Raw genomic sequence first — 24,391 nt, forward strand, 5'->3', positions numbered from 1 at the left:
ATTTTTCGATGGATGCCACAAGACTGTAGTCCTCTCGGCTCAACTTGAATGCCAGAATTTCTACAAGGCATATAAACTAGCACCCCTGTAACTGTTAAACACTACATTGGTATTGGTTAGAAGTCCAACTCCTTTTGGATTTATCATTTTGAAAAAGATCCCCTGAAACACTATGGACGAAATACAAAGTCAGTAAGCTACTTGTTGAATGTTGATTCAAAAACCTGTTTAAACATATCGCAATATTCAAACAAATTTTGAGCAAAAAATCTACAAGAGACTCAAAATACAACTCTCCAATAAGACTTGCATTTTTAATAATAATAATAATCTGACAACCATTACTCAAGTCGAAATTAAAAGAAATCATGGGAAATGTTGTACTTCAAACTTAATAATTTTCTGTAGGAATGAAGGTTTTCAGAGTGTTTGTACTTGAATACCATGGGCTGCTACTAGGATGCCCTTTACCACCTTGAGATGTTTTATTTGCAAATTGTAGGACGCAAGACAGTCCCCGTCAAACCAATACAATAGCACCTGATGGCAGTAACAGAAGTGGTCATAGTAACAACGAAATCTATATATCCGGTAGCAAACCTTCCCAATCCTTGATTTGAACATTGAAGTTCTTCCCCTTGATCCATTCTTTCCTGTCCTTTAATATAATCATATGAACTTGGCAACCTCAACAATAAGAACATAATACCGATAAGCAAACTATTGCTATTGCTTATCATTGTCTTTTCAAATCGGGCAATAACATAATACAACACAGCATTTTCGTTGTACATACGTTCTTCTCGATCAACAGTTATCCTCCTGCTTATAGGATAGTAACAGAGAAAGGAGGAAACCTAAAACCTAAATCTCTGAATCTGATAATAAACTTACTACTTTCTGTTTGATCTTAGTTACATTGATCTCTTCACCTATGCTGAAATTTAAATCTACGTCGAAATCGAAATCATCATCAAATCAAACCTAACGGCAGGTAATAGACTTTGGGGGCTTAAATGTCTTTTAATAGGGGTCAGCTGAGCACTAACGGCAGTTACTGTTTTTACAAAAAAAAAACAGGATGGAAAAAGTCAATATAATGGCATTTTATAAATACTGAAAAAAACGGTGACACTTTCTTAAACATAAAATCGAAAGTGTGACACTTTATTAAAATCCCCTTCTTATACGCTGAAAATCTGAAAAGGATCTATCATACTCCGATGCATCATTATTCTTTAGCGTATCACTTAGTTGGCTCCTGCAATGGTTTGGTTTGCACATTTCAACACCACAATCATATTATAGATCCCATCTATATTTGTAATCCCCTTACCAGAGAATATGTTCATCTTCCTCAACTAGTTGTAAACAAACAAGACATCGATCCAGATTTTATTCTTATAACTAGAGGAGAGGTTAACATGCATGGCAGCACAGCATGTGGATTTGGGTATGTTCAGTCGACCAATGAGTACAAAGTTGTTAGAATCCATTACCTCAAACACGTGCAAGGACATGTTGAAGTGTACACACTTGGCAGCGGTTGTGTGGGTGGAGAGCAATAGGTACAATTCCTTATCTTGTGCGGACACTAGGCGGAGGTATGGGCACCTACGTGAATGGTGTTATTTATTGGATTTCATCCAAGAATGTTGTGGCGTTTGACTTGGCTGATGAGGAGTTTCGATTGCTAACTGCTCCTTCTTGTATGCAAGACATTCAGCAGAAACATAGATATGGACTTGTAGCATTGGGAAGGCATTTGTGCCTTTATATGGATAAATCACGTCTGGAGATCTGGTCCTTGATGAGAAGTAGCAACTCCAAGGAGACCTGGTGTATGGAGTTCAATATAGATTACGAATCCGTGGTAGGTTCTTTTTCTCGTGATAGGTTCTTTCAGCCGGTTTTACTTACAAAAGGTGGAGAAATCATATTCTTATATGATAAATCGGTGCTTTATTGGTATGACACGAGAACAACACTTTTACGGATGATTTCCGACGAAGCAGCAACCAATTATTTCAGAAATGTCGAAGTAATTGCTCACACGAGTACTTTTGCATCATTGGAAGCTATGGGAGAAAATTCAAAGAGATACACGCTTCGCCCGCGTCGGGTTCGTACTCCCTGGGATGCTGGTATTGATGAGTTAGACCGAGTTGCTCTCGGTGAGGAAATTGATACGACACGTTTTAGACTCAGGTGATCAGCATTATGATATGCAATAATATAATAACAAGCGCAGCAAATCTCAAACCCGATTAAGATGGTGATTTTGGAATTAATTTCTGGACCTAATCAATTTGGCAGCGGTGGTTATAATAGCGTCCACAATGGTACGACTATACTAAAATCTTGGGTTTGGGGTGTTTGAACACAACTGTATAGGGTAGAATTATAGTCAGGCGCCGGTTTTGATCTTTGCCCTAAACTCAGCGTACTTTTAATCTCAGCGTATTTTTAATCTCCGTTCCATTGACAGACAGACACATACTTAGGCCGAGTCTAATGGGAGAGTTAGATTCAAGTTTTTTGTTGAATCCACGTCACTGTAATTCAACATCCGACCCTAGTGTTGATCCAACATTCAACCTCCATACGCCATTTGAATTGGCACCAGACGCCATTTCAAACGGCGTCCAATGTATCAACCGTTAGATCATTATTAAGATTTGAAATCTAACGGTCTATATAATCTTGATGATTAAATTTTTCTAAAGGTATTTCATATACGCCGTTTCTAATGGCGTTTAGTGCTTTTTTGGGACGCCATTTCTAATGGCGTCCTAGTGTTATTTCTATCTTGCATCCAAACAAACTGCAGCATATTCTGGGAATCAAGCAAACAATACACTCATAAACGACGATTCTGGCTCCAAATCTTGAATCTTGGATGCCTATTAGACTCAGCTTTATACGCCCAAATGGGACGTTAATTAAACCTGCGTCTGATATCAGACGGTCTTATTGGTTACCCTTAAATGAAAGGAACGTGTTGGTGTTCGTGCGATAGAGGAACAGATCTTCAAAGTACGTCCCGTGAGGCCCAAGTTAAAGGTACGCTGAAAAGAAATGAAAGAAATCCTTGAAAAGAAAAGAAAAAAATTCAGGGATTTTAATAAAGTGTCACACTTTCAATTTCATGTTCAAAGAAAATATTTTTCAGTATTTATTAAATGCCACACATTTAAATTTTTCCATCCCGTTTTTCTGAGAAAACGTTTAACTGCGTTAGTGCCTACGTGGATCCTATTAAAAGATATTTAAACCCCCAAAATCATCTAACTAGGACCGATCCAAATCACTTAATAATGTGAATCATTGCAGAGTCTTCCCCAATTAATAATCAACATTTACTATTAGATTTCGATCGTAAGGCTAGCAAAGTTGATACTAGTTAGATATATATGAAATCAAAGGGGACTTCTATCAAACAGGAGATGTGCATGTTGATGCTGAGCAATAGGTAGAGCTGTGTTCATGTTTTAAGACTCCTTTTTAGCCAATCGTCCCTGAAAATTCGAATAGGATACAGACCGAACAATCCAAATATACACAAACTCTGTAATATCATTAACCTAAGCCATTCATCTCACTGAACTAAAGACAATATCGCTCCTCTTGTTGACTGTTTTAACGAGAACAAAATCAACTTTGAACTGGTTTTTGAGTATAAACTTCAACCAAATCTGAGACGAATTTGAGCCTTTGTCTTGTATTCTTATCAACAGAAAACTCATCTATTCCTCCTTCCCATGTTTACCAATTTCTTTTTTTTTCCACGACAAACATTCCCAATCTTACTCAGTATTTATAAACCTAAACATAAAATTGAATGAGTTAACAATGATGAACCATCGATGTATGTATAATTACAAGTACCCAATTCATGAATTAGCTGGAGAAGTTGATATACGCCAAAATCCTCAAATTCTTCAAGAACTAAAATGATCCACAAATTGAAAATTACGCACACCAAACGGTCGATTGTAATTTATACAAACAACAAAAAGATAAATTAGAACGAACCCGTATTCTCAAATTGAGAGGATTACATCTCATGGTCATGTTTGTTTATCCAGAACCATTATTTTGCTCTTGTTCCGTCTCCTCTCTGTAATCAATCTTTTAATTTATCTTTGTTCCTCTTCCGTCTGTTCTCTTCAATCAATCATTAATTGAATCTACTGGATCTATCATTCCAAATATATAAGTAGATGGTTTTCGTGTACAGCAGAACGGGAATAGAGAAAGTTTGTGCACACAGAAGAACAAAATGGAGAAGGGTTGTTAGACATGAATGGGATCGGCAATCTTTTTCTTGGAAAGCTGTAAGTTCTAACTTTTAAGTATGAGAAGGGTAATCAGGTAATGATACTACATCTTTTGGACTTTGTCAATGATAATTGACTGATCCAGTAGGACCTAACGGAATAGTTAACGTCCGTGGCATTTTATATATTTTGAAAAAAATTGTGGCACTTTCTTATATCGAAAATACAAAGTGTGGCATTTTCTTAAAATTCCCAAAAAATTCAAACATTCATGCGCCTCATGTGGGGCAGAGATACAAATTGCGCCCCATTGGGCGGACCTTCAAGTTACGCTTGACTCAGGCGTACATTTCTTTTAGGCTTGACTGCGGCACAGAATTAGAAGTTATGCCCCTCTTCAAATGCAGATGATATTTATGCCTGTCATCAACTCACTTTTGATGTACGCCCCATTATATTTGGTTTTACTCCAGCTTCCAGACCAAATATGTTCCGAAACTTTGGAAAAATCCGATTAAATTTAGTTTACTCCAGCCCACTGTGATTGAATTCTCGACCAAATATGAGTTTGTTCCACTTTTTACTCGTCCATTGTGGACGCTCTGAAAAATCATGTTAATTATGGAGAATAACAGAGTGAGTTTTGTTCATCCAAATTTAAAAAGAATCCATTGTGTGTATTTAAGATGGGATTTAGGAAAAATGGGGATGACTATTGTACTCCACAGGATCCGTGTTTGATAACGGGTATAATAACGGGTCCAGCTGATATTGTAACTCAAATGGTAAACAACACAAATACAATTGCTTTTGTGCCTATATGGAAAGCAAATTAATATTTCGTAATACTATTATTTTAAAACGGGGGAGTAGATAAAGTGGTTGTCCAATCCATTTTGAATTTTAACATTTCATAATACTATTTGTTAATCGCCTTGAGTAACATAAAAATGTGATGTTTCTAACAATCATATGTGCAGTAGCATAAATCACGAAGTCCTTGTTCGATACGGACAAGACAATCCTCTTCTGTTACGCAGGAGGTTAGCATTTTTTATTAGCTTGATTTTTCCCTTTGCGACCTTCACCAATTTCATAAAAATAGAAAACAAAATAACAACAAAGGGTGCGACTCTATAATACATATAAGATGATAATGGTAAAGTTATTGAATATTGATGGCTATTGCCGATTTCTAAGTATACCTCTGGAGAAAATCAAAAGAACCAAGAGAAAACTTAAAATGAGAGTCTTATTGTTGGCCATTCTCCTCTTCTTCCAAATTAAAAATTTTAACTTCTCTGTCTTTTTTTTCTTTTTTGGTTTAATATGGATTTAAATTCTACATACACTTGAATCTTTATATACAACACGACTCCAAATTATCATAGATATGATGCACATTTTTAAAAGACTAAAATCCTGAAATTAATATGAAGATACCATGCACATTAAATACAAAATCATACTGAGCCTAATTACCAAAGATTTTTTGTAAACTAGAGTTTCTTGATCACGCAAGTTATTGTCTTGAGTTAACAATTCCCTTGATTTTATTCATTTAACTTTTGGTTTTTGATTTGTGTCATTAGTACGAGGATTCATACGTATATCTTTTCTCGGGCTCCAGCCAAATCTGTTCTAAAGTGCAAATTAGTTTGTAAAATGTGCGTAACTCAACTCTCATCCCGGTATAACTTTACTAAGATGCACCATAGTCGCCAGCTTAACCATCTCCATGGTGGCGACGAACAATCTAATGTAGCTGCTAAGGTGGAGTCATCAGTCATGCCTCTTTCTTGGCTGTCACATTGATGATCGAGACTACCTAACTTTACTTTTCCATGGAGGACAAATAAGTGGCAGGATTGGCATTGATGAGAAATACATTAACATTGAAAATCTGACAAGGACCTATCGTACTCCTACCCATATTTCTATATGATAAATCCGTACTTTATTGTTATGACTCGATGATTTCCGACTCATTTTAAATACAGTAGTCCCACATTCCTGATCGAGGGAGAATCACATCTCTTTAAGTAATGTCAGAAACCAGTTAACCATCGAGCAATGATATGACAAGCGCACATGTGGACAGGGTTCCCGTTAACTTCAGATTCTCTGAAGAAATGCGCGATTATGAGCTCAGTTTTTTGCTTTTTACCTGCTCTTTCAAAGGGTTTCTGAAAGTACATGTGAGTGGGGTGCAGTGATTCAAATTTCAACAGAACCATGAAACAGCTCCAAACTAAAATCAGCTCGGGCTCGTGGAATTAGCTGATTTCCAGCAAAGCTCCCGAGAGGCTGAACGGGTAGATCAAGAGCTCAGCTAGAATCCATGGGGATCAGTTGACCAACTAAACTATCAAACAAAATTACAGCTGAAATGCAATAGACTATAACTTGGTCCAGATTCCAGAGACCAGACACAACAAATTCCAAACTTGATGAGCCAAAAGACGAACAAAGCTTATGGAGGAGCTTTGGTTTCAATTATATGTGCGTCAAGTTTGATGTGTCACAACAGTAACCAGGAAAACACCAGTCAATAAAAGGATAAAAGCTACAAAGCAATTCAATACAACATCAACCACCTAACAGAACATTGCACCTTTTTGGAGTTATGGAAACCATGCAAGTCCTGGCTGATTGCACTGTCTTGTATGTGCAACAGGGATTATGGGTCCTAGAAAGATTCTCCATAAATCAAGTATTATCGTTACGAGCATCGCAGCACCCAACGCATCAACAGCCACTCTAGGCAAATCCCACTTATCACTGGGTTTCTCATCAATCCTGTTCGACAAGTTGATTTCACATTCAGCATAACATATGGTCAAAAACTTGTGTTGTGATTGATTATAAAAATTAAACGCACTGCATGAATATGAATTCACATTTTACCTCAAAAACATTGGAAAGCTCACGAAGAAATAAATTGCATAAAACAAGCATCCCACTTTGTACATTGACGCCCGGTCAACAAAATCATAGTATGGGAACTGCACATATTGAAAAAGAAAGTTAAGTCAACCTCTAGAAACACTATAATTAGTTAACTGCAGACAACGAAGGCATTGCAAAGCTAGAGTAACAAAATACTAATATTCACAAGAAAGAAAGTAACAATGATAAACGTACATTGGAGATGGCTACAGTCTCGAGATATGCTATGAAATAAGAAAGAGCTAGAATCCAAGCACCCTCAGTAACCCATCGAATCGAGTCTGGTAGGTCAGCAATAGAATGCCGTAGTCGGCGAAGCGTCATATTTGACGCCACATGGTAAAACAGGAAGCAAACGTGAGTGAGGAGGAAAGTTGTGTGCGGTACCTACACATGATTTTGAATATCAATCAGTACAAGAAAAGTTTAACCAGAAGACATGCATACTACACCAAAGTTCATACAGAAGGATCGTACGTTGTTCATCTTCCATGAAGGAAAGGTATATGAAGCTCCCAAAACAGTGAAGAAGTAATGAGTCCAAAAGTAGTTCCCAACATAGCTGAAGATTATATTCCAGAGACTGGCCTGCCACAATGAACAAATGCGATTCAATCTTAGCATAAACTGACTGTTTGAATAAGAAAACTTCAAGTTGATCATCCAAAGGGGCACATGTTTCGGGCATAAGTTGTGGCAAAAACATTTGGATACAGTCATACAAATGCACAGTGGGTAGCCAGACAATGGAATTAAGCATCTCAGTCACAACCATCACATGGCTACAGAAAAATTCTTAGAATCATAAGAAAAAATACAGACCTTCACCCAGTATCGATCCTTCAAACATAAGCTCCTATCAGCCTGAGAAAACAACCCAACAATGATACTTTAGGTACGCAGCATAATATGTAAGGTCCTAAGGGTCTACTTAGCCGGTCCATCCGAATAATAGAACAGTTATACAGCTTCTACTGTGATCTCCTAACGAGCTCTTGACTGGTTATTAAAGGCGTGTTCTTGAATTTTCAAGCACAAGCCACATTTACAGCATAATTAAATTATTGTCTACCATGTTCATGAGATAATTTTCATTACCTCGAACCTATCATTGTCTATTGTTGGAGAACAATCAGATTTATTAATCAAAGTCTCATCTCATATATACAAATAGATTAAAGCCGCCACAAAACCACCTGAATATTCTCTTAACAAGCAAGTTGCATAACTACACGCACTATTCTATGAATTCATACGGGTAAATAATCAAACAAGTGAAGGGCTTACCTTCCCGGTAACAAGAAGTGGTATCAAGAAAGAAGGAACGGCTGATAGAAGTCCCAAAATTAAGTACTCCAATTCAGTAAATTTCTGTCAAAATGCAGCAACAACAAGCAGATCCATTAAAGATTTTCCCACTAAAAGCCCAAATAATAAACCAAAACATCAAAATTAGATAATAAAAATAAGATTTTAGTTTGAACTTAAACATGAAAATTTGGAAAACCCACCTCGTATAGTTTGTAAGGAACAACAATACCTAGACAAAGAGTCAACCAAAATGGAGTATAAAGAAGGAAAAACATTTCTCCCCATCTTTTACTTGGATTACTAGCAAACCATAAACTTGGTGGAGCAGAAGTTTGAGGAGATTTAGCTGAACCTCAAGAAAATAAAATAATTGTAGAGAAATTAGAATTCTATTGAAACCTTAGAAATTGAGATCATAGTTGAGTTAGAAGGAATTATGAGTACCTCCCATTAGAGTTGAGCTGAATAAGACTGGCTTCTAAGAAAGTCAGCAGAGTGGATCTAGCTAGGTGACTAAAAAACGAAACAGAAAACAGGGAGGAGATAGGTACAACGCCTGTTCCGTTTTAGACTTTTGTTGGGACTTTGGTAGACCATCATATGATGCGCTAGTGCAAAATAAATAATATATAAAGATAGACAGCTAATTGCCCTCACGCAGGATTGAACTGCGGACCTCCAGTTTACAAGACTGGCGCTCTACCACTGAGCTATAAGGGCGGTTGTTGAATTAACTCACTTAGTATTATCAACACATAATGTGGAATGATCTACTACCACCTCCAGGATTCTCTAATCCACCAACAAATTTGGATAAAATGCCAAGACATCAATCACTTGAATAAAATACTAATGTAGGCAAACTATAAGAATTGCAACCGCGATTTGGAATACTGAATAGGTTTATAAATGATTTACCCTTCTTCTGCTACATAATGCCATAATGGACTGTCACACGCAATTAACCAAGGTCAATAGTTCACCAGCAGCCTACAAGAAACACCTTCAGAACTGCTAATGATATCATATTATAAACTACATGTGACAGTGGGTTTCTTCTAAACATCACACATTCCGAATTAAATTTAACCAACATTGAAAAAGATTCCAACTGCATCAGAGTACCTCATGATGATTCTTTGAGCACATTGAGTTTTTTTTCCCTTAGCTGCGAGCTCCTCAGTGACTTGCTCCTCTGGCAATGGCAAGTAGCTAGTAGATACGAGGGGTATGACATCCATAATCACATGAACCTGCACAAAAGAATCACGGACAGATAAAAGCATGTCTTCAGCTTTCAGGGGTGATAAACTAAACATTGCGCAACTTTCTTTCTAGAAAGATAAAACCGCAATGTGAACATGGAGATAGGCCCGAATAATGGCCAAATCAATAGTCAAACTATCACCTTGGTCAGTACTATACCTGCCGGTGATTTGCACATCTCTGTCGGGCATTTTCTAGCATACCCGTCAAAATATTTTTGATTTAAGTTTAAAAAGGTGGGTAGGGTAGGGATCAGATCGGCAACAAAAGGGGAGTGCCCATATTGTCGTAACCAGGCTTAGGCTGGACACCCAATTCTCGCATACAATTTGCGAGTTTTGACCACTCATCTTTTCCCATTATCTGCCTGAAGGATCATGTGTTACCGAGCACTTGCCTTCCTTATTTATAAATCTCATTCTGGCATTCCCTCCTATGTGCTTGTCAGTGTGGGACTATTACTTGGTAGTTTTCCTATGGAAAATTTCTTGTTTGGTCATAGGCCCATATAGTTATTTATAGTAGGGTCCAACCGGATTTTTTTTTATCCGGAGGTCCAAAATTAATTAAAACATGGAAATGTCCATAATACTCATTATTACTAAACGTGTGTGTCTACACTGCTTATAAATTTGAGTACATATCTGGTACACTGCTTACAAATCTGAGTACATATCTGCTACACTACGTACAAATCTAAGTATGTATCTGCCTCACTGCTTACATATAGAGTATGTATCCGTTGGACATATTGAACCTGTAAATGTGACCAGAATATAACAATATTAAAACACAACAACAAAACTAGCATCTATTTCAGTATTTCGCATACGTACTCATGGATCAAACCAAAATAAAGTGGCAAAACTATGAATAAAACAGAATTAAAAGAAGTTTTTATCAGTACAACATATATGTACCGGGGATTCATAAACTAAAAACTCAATTACATGTCAAGAAGTGATGAATCCATGAATATAACCGAATCAAAGCACATACTTCAGTATTTCACATACGAACTCATGGATCAAACCAAAAAAAGTGGCAAAACTCTTAATAAAACAGAATCAGAAGAAGTTTCAACCAGTACAACATATATGTACTCCTGGATCAAACCAAAAAAATAAGAGAAAACCTATAGATTCATAGTAAACAAAAAAGAAAACAGTACGTCAGATATGTATTGATGGTTAATACACAAAAGAAAAATGAAAATGAAAATCAAACCAAAAACCATAAAAATATCAGATCTATTAATGAAATAAACATAAAACATGATGTTTTATTTAGATCTGAACTTGTTTCATTAAAATCCACCAATATATCATATATGTACCGATGATTAATACACAAAAGCAACTCAAAAGCATATAAAAAAAAACCAAAATGGAACTAAAATCAGCTGCATGTGAAAACCAAGTAATGAATCTATAAAAAACTGAATCGAAACACTATTTTTTCCAGTATTCCATATATATACTTCTAGATCGAAGAAGAAGAATATCCAAAACTACAAAAATAACAAAATTAAAGCATAATTTTTCAGTACACCATATATGTACTGCTGATTCATAATCTAAAATTTAGCTGCATGTGAAAAACAAGTAGCGAATCTATGAAAAAATAGAATCAAAACACTTTAATTTGAGTATTCCGTATATGTACTTCTGGATCAAACAAGAAAAATCTCCAAAACTATAAAAAAAAAAAAAAAAATAGAGCAGTATATTTCAGTACACCAAATATGTATTGTTGATTCATAGTCTAAATCAGCAGCACGTGAAAAACTAGAGAACATCATGAAATCGAACTACCAAAACTGGAAAAAGAAAGTGAAAACATCATGAAATCAATCAGATCTTCATGATTCAGTTGAGAATTAATCAAGAACAAAGAAGAACTGGAGAAAAGATTACATAACATACCTGTAAAACCACGAAACATCTTCACAAACCCTAGGTCTAAACTTCATAAGCGGCTGCAGCAGAGAAGAGGAGAGCGAGCGAGAGAGAGAAAACGGATCTGAGAAGAAAATTGAGAAAATGTGGCTTTTATTTCTGTTATATTTATAGTGAAGGCCATTTTGGAAATTATTAAAATGCACGTAATAGGTTGCACACGTGTGTAGGACATGGGCTTAAAAAATTTGGTCCATTTTTATGTTTTCTTTTAATTATGGACCTCCGATTACTGGGCTTTAATGGGTGGACCTGCCACTAACTAAGAACACTATAATAGTACCTATTGGTAATTCCTACTTTTCATATCCTTGGATGAAAAAATATTCGACGCCCAACATCTACTGTCTTGATTTCATAGATTGGATCCCAGAGCATCTTCCAGTTCCACACGGACCTTTAAAGATGCCTTGAAAAACTTAGAGCCAATAGGTGTGCTCTTACTGATTCTCTCGGCTCAACTTCAATGGCAGAGAAAGAAGCAAAGAATGGAAAAAAAAAAGGAGTAAATAATAAGTGCCCTCACGCAGGATTGAACTGCAGACCTCCAGTTTACAAGACTGGCGCTCTACCACTGAGTTATAAGGGAAGTTGTGTTTCAAGTGAGCACAAAATATCTTATTCCGAGGTAATTCAAGTTATTATGACTAACTCGGGATGAGAGCCCATCCCATGGACATACCTATGAGGGTTGTACAAAGGTGATAACCAGATACTAGTATGTCATCCACGAGTGTCCACGGTATGCCTGAAGGTTTTAAACGCCACCACCAACAAACACTTTGTGTTTGTTGGTGGTGTGCTTTTGGATTTACTTTGTTACGGTTTCTGTTTAAATGGAGACTTTAAAAATGTTGTCGAGTGTTCAACCAACTTCACAATTAGGGTACATTTGTCCCCAGTGGAGTTTAATTTCTAGGCAGTTTAAACAACCTAAAAATCCAACTATCTAGAAAAATTGGTTCAAGAATATTTATTGTTTGGCACCAAAACGGGTGGAATCAGGTTAAGATGCAGTTCTTAATAAAATCAAGGTTTCATCACATGTGAAAGCATGGTTTCATAGGAAGAGATAAGAAGAATGAAAGATCCAAAATTGGTTTTTTATGAAATCAAGTCCTAACCTGATTCCACACATTAAGTACATATGAAATTAATTAAATCACGAATTTGATTATCAATGAAATCTTATTCTCTCCGTCTTTTAAAAGAATACAGTTACATGAGAGAAAGAATGAACCATAATTGATCATAGTTTATGATGCAAACATAAGAGAAATAAGTTGATTAGGTTTGAAAGTTTTTTGTTCATGCGGGAGGTTTTCAGAAAAGGGGAGAAAACGAAAAAGGAAAGAGAAAGTAAAAGGTATGGGAGGAAAAGAAGGATGTAAATTGAATTCCCATGAGATAGGTTACGACTTCTTTTCCACTAGTTGGGGGAAAATAACTTGACTAGGAAACAAATTACATCCTAAAAAGCTTGTGTCAAACACGTGTAAAATAAACAGCCTCCCCCAAATCCACCGGTGCCAAACGCACTCTTAGATCATTAGAAATCCAAATTTAGCTAGTATTTTTCGATGTTTGACTTTCACAAGACCTGATGTCCATGTGTCTCAGTATACGCATTGTCCCATTAAAGGGATCCTTAGACTAAGTCATATGGCTAAATTTGACTGCTAGATTCGCCAAAAAAATGTTGCAATTCAAAAAAAAAATGTTATGTATTTGTTAACACTAGTTCTCTCTCCTATCAATTGCTCGCATGTGAACTAGTAGCGTTAAATGGTTCAGTGCATTCAAAATCACCTTTTCACGGAATGGTTCACTGCATCTAAATTTATTTTTTGATATGACAGCTGAGATGGTAGCGCTAAATGGTTCAGTGCAACCTAAATATATTTTCGCTGAATGATTCACCGCAACTTCCTAAGTCTACTTTTCATTGAATGATTCAGCGCATATAGTATGCTAGATTATAACTACTATAGGACTTAGGAGGTTTCACTAACTGCTGATCTAGCTGCTAGATTAGCACACCATAAGACTTAGCCTTAGGACTTACGATTAATGTCGGTGATGTAAGTTAAATTATATCTTATTACGATTCTGATTAGGTTGGATGCCTTTGACATCGGGAGGTTTAGTAGTGGATATTGTGCATTTTTGGATATTTCCATTTTGTCATGTTGTTATAGTGCTTGAGAACCTACAATAATATTGTACCGCTAAGTGCGTGATGTCTATTTACGTTGATAGGGGAAAATATGCGACAAATATAATGGGAGCATTGGAAATAAATCATAATAATGTTTCTAATAAATTAATCTGAAGAGATGTCTATGGAATTTTATAAACATAATTTTAGAGAAATAAAATTATCTAAACTAAATACATATAATAAGAGAGTCTGATACTTAGGATTTACAGTACCCACCACTATCTGTGTTCGGTACTTAAAAGAACTTTGTATCTCTTTGCTATACTGTTGCACCTACTACAAAACTTAGCAGTTGGCTGTAATGTTTATTTGTTGAAGAATGACTTTTTCCAACTCACGGCATTCCTTCTCAGCTTTTCGATTTAAGATAGGTTTTGATCGAGGATGATAAACCCATAGAAGAAGGATTTGTCTGGTTCTTGTCGGAAAAATGATAAAATAATAATTAGATCCGGTAACAAACTTGAATAAATGATAAAAATCATATCAGATTCTTTTCAAATTAACTAGTTCCTGGTATTTACTTTTGCTAGTTGGTTTCACGGATGTAGCTACATCACCACCTCTATGCTTCATTTTACCTTGCATACCATTGAAAAATAAATCATTGCCATGTTGTTGGTTTCTTTGAAAAAAACTATTTTCAAAAAAGGAAATGGATTTTAGTAGATAAGAGAGAAGCTCTAATGTGATAGAAAAAAATATGAGGGTTCTAATTCTATTTTAAATGACTCTTCTTATTTGTAAATTATACTCTTCGGAAAATAGTATGAATTATATGCAAATGTTATCATTTACTCTAAATAAAAACTTAAAATAAAAAGTAGAAAAATTTACAAATTTGATTTTAATTTGGGGGTAAAAATAAAATTCATGTGTATCTTGTGTTTGAACCATGAAACACTTGAATCAAAACTTGCAGGAATACAAAATATGCATTTAAGTGAGAACCCAACCAGTGATCTAAGTCTTCTTATTGGACACGAATATTTGAATAGAGTCGTCAGTTGGTTTAAATTTTTGGTTGTGGATGGTTTGCTAGGACCTTTTTTATGGTGGTATACAAGTGTTTGTACTCTTGGATATATACTATGTGTATTTGACTTACCTTCACCACATTCAACTATACTTGAACATGCATAAATCCGTGAATTCTGAACCTGAGTGTTTAATTTTAATTGTAGATAGGATCTATTAAATAGATGCGTCTTGAAGAATTTAACGAAATGATGAGAAATTGCACTTGGTTGGACATGTTAGAGTCATGAAATTCGTGTTAATGAAATTGTCGAGAGCAATATGGAGCTGTGTTGGAGGTGCAACACTTGGAGATATTTTTCTTTGTAAGACAATCGAATGGGCATAACAATATGTTAACTCACGCACCCAGAAATTATATCATACGGTTTTAAATTTTAATTTTCCGTCTTCTTTTTTATTTTATTTTGAACATGAATGAAATTTGTTGATCAAAAACAAATATATGTATCTTTTGTTGTTGAACTTGAGATGTTTGGGTTGTCAAGTTGTAAGTAAATTCTAGTTAATTTCAATAAGTGCATTTGTTAACAAAAACCTTGTCTCAAGTATTAAATCTAAAATAAAACAATAATAAAAAAGAAACATCGTATTGAATCAACTAAATCATATTAAGATAAAATTGACGCAGATGAAATTGATTTGGTTGAACCTAGTTGAATACCTATTCACGTAAATTTGTACAGACATAGTAAGTCGTTATATCGAGCATCAAATTTTTTTATTATTGTTTGACGCAAACCTCTCGTCCTTTAAGAAAAGCACACGAAAAATATGACAGACTTTAGGACAGACTGAATTCGTCCTATAAGCATCTTTTTCGACATATTTGGTCTGTCCTAAAATTCGCATTTGGGACTGGTGCTAGGTTTTATTGGGATAAGCCTTACCGAACTTACGACAAGTACCAGAACCTTTGTTCATGTTTTTCTTAGAGGATTTTTGGCCAATGTGCTCATCATTTTTCTTTCCACTTTGATCTTTCTTTGAGATGCTGCAATAAGGATCATTAATAAGAGATGAACTGATATAAGAGATAGTTGAAACCTTTAGATCTTTTTTTATCCCGTCAGTAAGATTTTCATAAGATTTTCTCATTTTAGGGATTTCCTTATGAAGGATCTAAGTTCTTTCATCAGAGGTTCCAAGATTTCTTGGAACCCATTTGTGATTGATTTTCTTATTGGTGGAATCCTTCTTTCCCCTTTTCTTATGGCTATTTTCCACATATGATGACCCTTCATGCAAATCATGAACATGAGTGTGGAGGAATATTTTTACAGAACGTATTGTCAACTCATTTATCATGATCTTTAGAGTTGACAAGTTTTGTTTGTGACTTGAATACATTGTCTACTGTAGAATAATCATTCAGACTTTCGAGAAAATATACTTATTTTAACACTTACAAAAGTATATTGAAATAGCACTAGCTTTTTTCAATAAACTGAAAGTTATATACCTTTTGATGTTCCTTCCGAAATTGATTCGAAGTTCCCTTTGAATCAGACATCGAATGGTCAATAACAGTACCAGACAACCAGTAGATAGAGGAATCCCAATATGATCTTGTGACTTGATGATTCTAACAGGTAATAAACCTTTAATGAGAGAATCATGATATGTTTTAGATGTGACAGAAGTACGCTTATTATCACAATCCGATAAAGTCGTGAAAAGAATTTTTGGTTTTTCATCGGAAGAAATTATGGTAGTTAATTAGAGAGTGTCATATCTCGAAATCCTTGTTATTGAGTAAGGGCTTTATTAAGAACTTTTACTTAGACAAAAAGAGACTTGTTCTCTTTGATAAATTACTTAGTTGCATATCCTTATCTCTTATATCTTTTCTAAGAGTATTAGTTTATGTTTTCAACTTCAGAACCTTAGTAGACAGAACACTAATAGGCTTTATGATTTTTGCCAACTCTTTTGACATCAGAATCGGATATAAACTCTATATACATATTGTCAAGGAACATTCAGTTGGTCTTCTTGCAATTGTAATAGGTTTTGTCCATACAAGTTGCCAAATGACAAAGTTGGTGGTGTACTTGGTACGCTCTCCCTTTCACTTAAAAACAAGCATACGAATTTCAGTAACTCCATGCAGCAATTTTGGCAGCAAATAAAATAAACACGATCTTTGATAAAATAAACATACCGAATCTAAACATAAAACATCATTTTAAATTAAAATACCTTTTTATCTCAAATATTTTATAGCATTTGGGTGTGGAATCTAATGAATCTCGATCCCTCTCCTTGTACTTCCCCTCGAAAAACTTACTTGTTTCCGATATATTTATGTTGTCACGCGAACGAAAAATCAAAATATTTGTTTCCTGTGTATGACTTGAGAGATGGTCGGCTATATACAAACATTCTCTAGTACAAACCGAATCGCCAAGAAATGGTCTTCCGAGCCTTAGAAGTATACAAAAAGTTCCTAATAGCTACAGTTTTAGTATACTAACATCATTTCTTCAATTGTTTACTACTCATATTGAACATTTTTGCAGTTACAAAGGACAATGACCATGAAAACTTTCTTACTCTTGGAATCAACCAGAGCAAACTTGATTTTTTATAGCTTGTGATACGGAGGACTTCATCCCGTGTGATGGTGGGTACGAATTAGTTTATATTAAACCAACTTTATCACTACAAAAAACTCCAATTTTTCTTAACTTTATGTCATCAATATTCCTTTATTTAAAAAAAAAACCTTATTAGAGAATTGAGAAATAGGTTCCCGTTCTAAATATCTTGGTTGTTCATAAAATTAGTTATTTTCATCAATTATCTAATATTTTTGGCTTTTATTATATTAACATGTTTAACACAATTAACACTCTTCATGTGTGGAATCCAGCAAAAAAAGAATACAAAATATTATTAATGGCAACAACACCAATTGGATTGAGCAAAATCATTGGTTTGAGTTTCGTTAACATGTGTGGTTTTAGATACGACGATAAGATTGGCGACTATAAGGTAGTAAGAATTGCGGTTTCTTATAATATTGCTGACACTATGGTTTCTCAAGCCGATGTTTATACACTGGTCTCGGATTCATGGAGAGTGGTCAAAGACACACCTTACGAAGTCAGAGGTAGAGCATCGGGTGTGTTTTTGAATGGAGTTGTACATTGGTTAGCCAACCCCTATCCAGGTAGATCAAAAAGTAAGTTCTCGCAAGTTTTTCTTTCTTTTAACATGTCAGAAGAAGTGTTAGATGAAATATCGTATGTAGTAACTTTTGAGGAGTTTGAACATAAATGTGTTGATACATTGGAAGGGTCATTATGCGTGCTTTGTAGTTCTAATGTTGGTTTTGAGGTATGGATGATGAGTGAGTATGGAGTTGGTGACTCTTGGACCGAACTCTACAGCATTTCCTGGCTTCTGTTATCGAAGATAGTTGATATTGTTCCATACTTTCCGCACTTAAGGCGCATGCAATCGTAAAGGAATGGGGAATTCTTATTAGAGATTCATTTAAGTAGTTACTATACATGTTTATCTTTTTATGATCAAAACATGAAAAAGATCGAGTCCTAATAATCAATCAAGATATTGCCAAAACTATGTTTTTGGCTTTACATGAAAAAGCTCGAGTCCTGGTAGATACTATTCTCCAGTAGGTAAATTAACACTCTCACGAGTACTATCAAAATTGTGTGAATCGAAGGTCCTTATAATCAATCAAGTTTCCCCATAATGAACATTAAATATTCCGAACAACGTTTGTTGCTTTAGTTCATCCCCTACGTTTAAAAATGTAGATCAATTTCCCGAATTCCTGAGGGTCTTAATAAATTATTTTAACCTTTTTTTTTACTATGGGTAGCATCCGAGCGAGTTATCTTGTATTTGGTGTTGGAAAACAATTAGAAAAATATGATTTTTTAAAGTTTTAATAAAAATTATAATTTATTGTTTTCTTTTGTGAATGAAAAACTTATTAGTCCCACACCGTGGAGTTTCCACTTTTTAGTTGTTTTAAGAGACTATATAAGCTTTTAGTCCCACATCGGGGAGTTAATCTTTTTAAGTTGTATTATTCCATTATATACATAAATTCACTACTTTTGTAAAATCTACGGGAAAGGGGATTCTCTATTTTTTAGAGAGACTCCCAAGGGAAAATATTTTATAGTAATTTCTTTAAAGTTCGCGATTTTCCTTAAGGGTTTTTTTGGAGTTGCCAAGCTCAAGTTGAGCATCTACTACAGATGCTATTAGTAGGTGTGGTATGGTGTTTTATCCTGGAGATATCCATCCTGTGAGGGCTATAGCATCACTCTTGAGTGTAGCCGGGCGCTAATGTCTTAAGGGTAGCGTGTTGAACACGTGACTCACTCTATTTTTCAAAGTTTTGCCTTGTTGCTGGTGTGGAGATATGGGAAGTTCGCTCGTTCCGTCAAATCCATCACTTCCATTACAAAGGAGCTAAGTATCAATAACTTTTTCTTATTTAATTTTTCTTTGTTTTGATTATTTCACCCAACAATTGGATCATACCACCCAAGCCAAATAAGCTTTAATATAAGTTTTGTCGAACATTTTGAGAGAAATCTTTTGTTTCTTATCTTGTAAACCTTTCTCTTTTTGTGTATTGTACATCGCGGTAATTAATGCCAGATTGATTTGACCTTTTGGCACAATGTCTGGAGTGAATAATATTGGGTTGTGATCTTATACATTAGCATAATCTGAAATAAATACTAATTTTTGTTTGACGCAATACATATCCTCACCAAAAATTTCAACATACATGACCCTATCCAGTCAACACATGATCGGATGTTTCTTTTATTCCATCAAGTGAACTTTCCGCCAAATAATGGAAGATCAACTAGCTGGATCTTCACAACGAAATCAATCAAGGTATCCCTTTGTGGATCGTTTGCAACCTCTGGTTGGTTTCTGCATGGCCACATAAAGTTGCATTAAGATCTCCTAGTACACACACCATGTATCTGTATTTTCTATCTTTAGTTGTGCCAATTTTTCCCAAAAACGTTTTTTTCTCTCTAAATATTACCTTAGCATATATAGGTAAGAGATAGTATATTTATACATAACTTTTATACGTTGCGATAATATAAATATATTTTCGATTACTTTTACTTTCATAAACTTACAAAACTTAGCAGGTTGTATTGTTTATTTGTTTAAGAAGAATTAATTTATACACACTGCGTTCCTTCTTAGATTCTCGAGTCAATGTAGGTTTTGATAGAGGTTGATCAACCCATAAAAGAAGGAGTTGTCTCGTTTTTATCGGAAAAAAGACTAAAAAAATAATAATAAAGAAATAATAGTTAGATCGGGTAACAAATCTGACTAAATGATGAAATCATATTGGATTCTTCTCAAATTAACGAATTTCTAATGTTTAGTTTTACTAGTTGGTTTCATGGTTGCAGCTGCATCACCACCTCTATGCTTCTTCTTTTTACCTTGTCCACCATGGGGAAATAAACCATACCATGTTTGTTGGTTTCTATGAGAAAATTATTTCAAGAAATGAGATGGATTTTAGTAGATAAGAGAAAAGCTCTAATATCATAGAAGAAAAATCATAGGGTTTAAACTCTTTTAAAAATGGCTATTGTTCTTTCTGGATTATATTCTGTCGAAAACTACTATGGATTGTACGCAAATGTTATCATTTACTCTAAATAAACACTTCGAATAAAAAATAAAAAATATAGAAATTTTATTTTAATTTGGGGGTAAAAATAAAATTCATAGTTTTACAATATTTAATAAAAATAAATAAAAGATAGTGGTTTGTGCTTGAACCATGAAACACTTTGATTTAAAGCTTGCTAGAATACAAAAATAAGCATTTAAGTGAGAACCCTACCACTGATTTAGTCTTTGTTATTTGTTATATATTATACTCCATTAAATCATACCATGAGTTTTTTGATATGGTGATTCAAACGAAGTTTGTAGATCTAGATGTTATCTTTAAAACTCATATTTTATTTTCCGATTCGGAACTAAGGTTTGTAAGATGTGGTGTATTAGGTGATTGGGAAATTACTGTGTCCGTGGTAAAAGTATAAACGAAGATTATCACATGAAATTGGAAAGGGACATGGATACCAGGAGAATGTGGATGAACACAAGTCTTCCAAAGCTGACAAAGGAGATAACATCAAACAACTCTAAGCATAGTCTTCAGAAGAAAGGTATGTTTCGTAAAACTGAATCCGGCATTACTTTAATTAAGGGTGATTGTTATGTTTGTAAAAATCCTGGCCACGCGGCAGTAAATTGTAAACAACATAAAAACCTTAATAAGTAGAAATTTAATGCGAATTTAGTTGAAACAAACTAGAACGATTTCTGTGGCATGATGTCGGAAGTCATTTTAATAACCAATGTGAGAGACCAGTAGGTGGACTCTGGAGCCACCAAGAATGTTTGTTGAAACAGAGACCTGTTCACCTATCATAGGATAGGGGATATCGAGAAACTCTTTTTGAGTAACTCATCTGCAATATAGGTTGCATCAAAGGAAAAGGTCGAGCAGAAGCTCATATCTGTAATATTCTCACATTGAATGAAGTTTTCATGTTCCGATCATATGCAAGAATCTTGTATCTTGTTCTGTTGTAGATGGTAAAAGGTTTAATATTTTAATTGAATATGGAAAACTTGTTGTAACTAGGCAGTGACTGTTTAGGCAAGAGTTACAGGACTTTGGGTATATATATGCTTAACGGAAAAATTGATGAAGTAGTTGATTCTTGTGTTTTCCTTTGTGTGATTGAATGTTTTGCATGGTAGACATGGAACCTTAAACTTTAATTCAATGCATAAACTGGCTAGCGTAGGTTGCGTACCCAAATTTAGTTTGGATATTGAACACAAAAGTTAAATCTTTGCAGAATCAAAATATGCTATAAAATATTTTAGCAAAATTGTTCAGAGTAATTCTAAGCCCTTAGAATTAATTCAGTTAGCCCTAGTTGACACGAGTTCAACCCAAAACCACTATGGTAAAAGATGGTTTATATCTTTCATAGATGATTGTACGAGGTACGATCTTGTATATTTGCTTAGGGATAAGGATGATGCCTTAGAAGCCGTAAGATGTATAAACTTGAAGTTGAAAACCAACTAGAAGCCTTGAACATAACAAACGCATCCTTAAGGAGATGATAATTGCCATGTTGATCAGTTCTGGATTACTTGCGGCCTTGTGGGCGAGGCAGTCCTCTTAACTAGTATATCCTGAATAGAGTACCCTTTTAAGGATCAGATGAAACTCCATATGATTTATGGAAAGGTAAATGACCTTCTTATGAATGCGTCAAAGTGTGGGGTGTTTGACTAAGATTGTAATTCCTCTTCCTAAAAGAACTAGATTGAAACCAAAAATGTTGTTTGTGTCTTCATATAGGGTATGATGAATATACTTCTACATATAGATTTTTGGTTGTGTGTTCTGATTTTTCTGACTTTGGTGTGAATATTATTACGGAGTCTAGGGATGCTGAGTTCTTTGAACATGTTTATTATAAACCTGTACCTCATTAGAGATGTGTTGTTGATCCCCTAGATTTATTTTCTAATAGTCAGAACTTATTTTAAAGAAAGATGAAGTTAATGTTGAGCCTAAGAGAAGTAAAACAATTAGACTTGAGACTTCTTATGAAACCGACTTCATAACACGTCTAGCTTAGTCTGAGCCCAGACTTGTAAAAAATCCTTGACATCTACTGAAACTCCATTCTGGTAAGAAGCTTCATTTAGTGACATGGACTCAGTCCGTCGGAACCATACTAGACCATGGGATGTAAATGAGTCTTTAAGAGGAAACGTTAGATAGATGGAATTGTGAAAAAATATTAGGTTAAGTTGGTAGCTAAAGTCTATAAACTAAAAGAAGGCGTAGATTTCCTTGATTCTTATTCACTTGTGACGAGAATTACTTATGTTGAGATGTTAATTGATATTGCTGCCATAAACAACTTGGAGATACATCATACAGATGTTAAGACAACTTTTCTAAAACCGTGAAGTAGATAAAGAAATTTACATAGACCAACCTGAGGACTTTGTAGTGAAAGGTTATGAAGACAAAGTTTGTAAATTGAACGAATCTTTGTATGGTTTTCAAATAAGCACGTAAATAATGACATGGAAAATTTGATCATGTGATATGTGTAGTGAATTTAAGTTAATGAATCTTACAAGTGTATTTACAAGTAACTTGTTAAGGATGCTTGTGTGATTGTATGCTTGTATGTTGATGATATGCTTATACTTGATACAAACATAGATATGATTACTTCCACTAAATACATGCACTGAATGAGAACGTTGACTACAAAGACTTAGGATCTTTTAATGTAATCTTAGGGATGAGTATTAGAAGATAATAAAAAAAATTAGTCTTAGTCGTTCTCATTATGTTGAATTTGTGCTTATGAGATACAATCAGTCTGATTGTAAGCATGCGTGTACTCCATACGATTCTTCTTGTAGACTCGAGAAAAATAAGGGTAATGGAGTATCTTAACTTTAATACTCAAGAGTTGTAGGATGTCTGATGAATTTAATGAACTGTAAGAGTCCAGACATTGCCTATATTATGAGTAAGTTAAGTATATATACTTGTAGTCCAGAACAAGAGCATTGGGATGCACTTAGTAGAGTATTATGGTACCTAAAATACTCTATTACCTTTTGTTTGATTTATGAAAGGCATCTTGTTGTCCTCGAGGGACCTTGTGATGCAAACTGGATAGTTGACTCAGAGGAGTCTAAGTCTACGAGGGGATATGTTTTCACTCTAGCAAGAGGGTTTGTTTTTGGAAGATTTTCAGACAAACATATATTGCTCAATTCATTGTGAAATCTGAGAGTATTGTGTCAGATAAAGCACGAGACGGGGTCTAGTGCCTAAGATGCTCTTTAGAAGACATTCCTCTCTGGCATAGGCATGTGCTAGCTATATCTATACATTGTGTTATCCAGGCTATAATACCTAAAACGAAAGATAACTAATCTTAATCGGCGTTATTTCCATTGATTGGATAAAGTCCACGGAGAATATCGCACAACCTTTGACGAAAGGTTTATCCAAAGAGATAGTTAGAAATGCATAAAGGGGGATGGGGCTTAAGCTCATAAATTAAACTTGCCATGAAGGATACTCAACCTTGCTAACTGGAGATCCCAAGATCAAGGTTTCGAATGAGACACCTAATTTGTGGTAGGTAAAGGTAAACACTATCAGAGAATTTCATTCTTTGTCCCTTCCCTATGGTGTAGACGTGATAGTGTGACTGCATGTGAAGGATGACTTTTAAGAAGTCTTAATGAGTTCTATAGTTTCA

General features: G+C 34.9%; 2 protein-coding genes and 3 non-coding genes across 6 annotated transcripts; 1 reads left to right on the plus strand and 4 right to left on the minus strand.

The window, feature by feature from the left end:
* The first annotated feature begins 1,606 nt into the window (after positions 1 to 1,606).
* Positions 1,607 to 2,212, plus strand: LOC113280438. The gene has a single exon (XM_026529058.1). The coding sequence runs from the start codon at positions 1,607 to 1,609 to the stop codon at positions 2,210 to 2,212; it is 606 nt and encodes a 201-aa protein (XP_026384843.1).
* Positions 2,213 to 6,727: 4,515 nt separating this feature from the next.
* LOC113278392 (cycloeucalenol cycloisomerase-like) lies at positions 6,728 to 9,122 on the minus strand. 2 transcript variants are annotated; one of them, XM_026527248.1, is made up of 8 exons: positions 8,985 to 9,122; positions 8,741 to 8,886; positions 8,517 to 8,600; positions 8,052 to 8,093; positions 7,707 to 7,817; positions 7,425 to 7,616; positions 7,188 to 7,285; positions 6,728 to 7,079 (listed from the first exon to the last, which is right to left on the minus strand). In XM_026527248.1, exons 1-8 carry the CDS (start codon positions 8,989 to 8,991, stop codon positions 6,905 to 6,907), a joined length of 855 nt encoding a protein of 284 aa, XP_026383033.1. In that variant the 5' UTR covers positions 8,992 to 9,122; the 3' UTR covers positions 6,728 to 6,904. The 2 variants fall into 2 exon arrangements, with proteins under 2 accessions (XP_026383033.1, XP_026383032.1); XM_026527247.1 differs by having other exon boundaries at positions 8,741 to 8,892; positions 8,985 to 9,081.
* A 66-nt stretch (positions 9,123 to 9,188) lies between these two features.
* Positions 9,189 to 9,260, minus strand: TRNAT-UGU. Its single transcript has one exon. It is a non-coding gene; the product is annotated as a tRNA-Thr (tRNA).
* Positions 9,261 to 10,054: 794 nt separating this feature from the next.
* On the minus strand, positions 10,055 to 10,164 carry LOC113284960. The gene has a single exon (XR_003328483.1). It is a non-coding gene; the product is annotated as a small nucleolar RNA Z279/snoR105/snoR108 (small nucleolar RNA).
* Positions 10,165 to 12,281: 2,117 nt separating this feature from the next.
* TRNAT-UGU lies at positions 12,282 to 12,353 on the minus strand. The gene has a single exon. It is a non-coding gene; the product is annotated as a tRNA-Thr (tRNA).
* Between the last annotated feature and the right edge of the window lie 12,038 nt (positions 12,354 to 24,391).

The sequence above is a fragment of the Papaver somniferum genome, chromosome 5 (assembly GCF_003573695.1).
Source record: "Papaver somniferum cultivar HN1 chromosome 5, ASM357369v1, whole genome shotgun sequence".
Classification (NCBI taxonomy): Eukaryota; Viridiplantae; Streptophyta; class Magnoliopsida; order Ranunculales; family Papaveraceae; genus Papaver; species Papaver somniferum.

Bases quoted from the DNA above. Each gene is read 5' to 3' on its own strand.
- LOC113280438 (XM_026529058.1), top strand. From the start codon at position 1,607: ATGGGCACCTACGTGAATGGTGTTATTTATTGGATTTCATCCAAGAAT.
- LOC113278392 (XM_026527247.1), bottom strand. The intron at 8,601-8,740 runs GTGGGTTTTCCA...GCATTTTGACAG, and splicing joins TTCCTTACAAACTATACGAG to AAATTTACTGAATTGGAGTA. The intron at 7,286-7,424 runs GTACGTTTATCA...CAATATGTGCAG, and splicing joins AGACTGTAGCCATCTCCAAT to TTCCCATACTATGATTTTGT.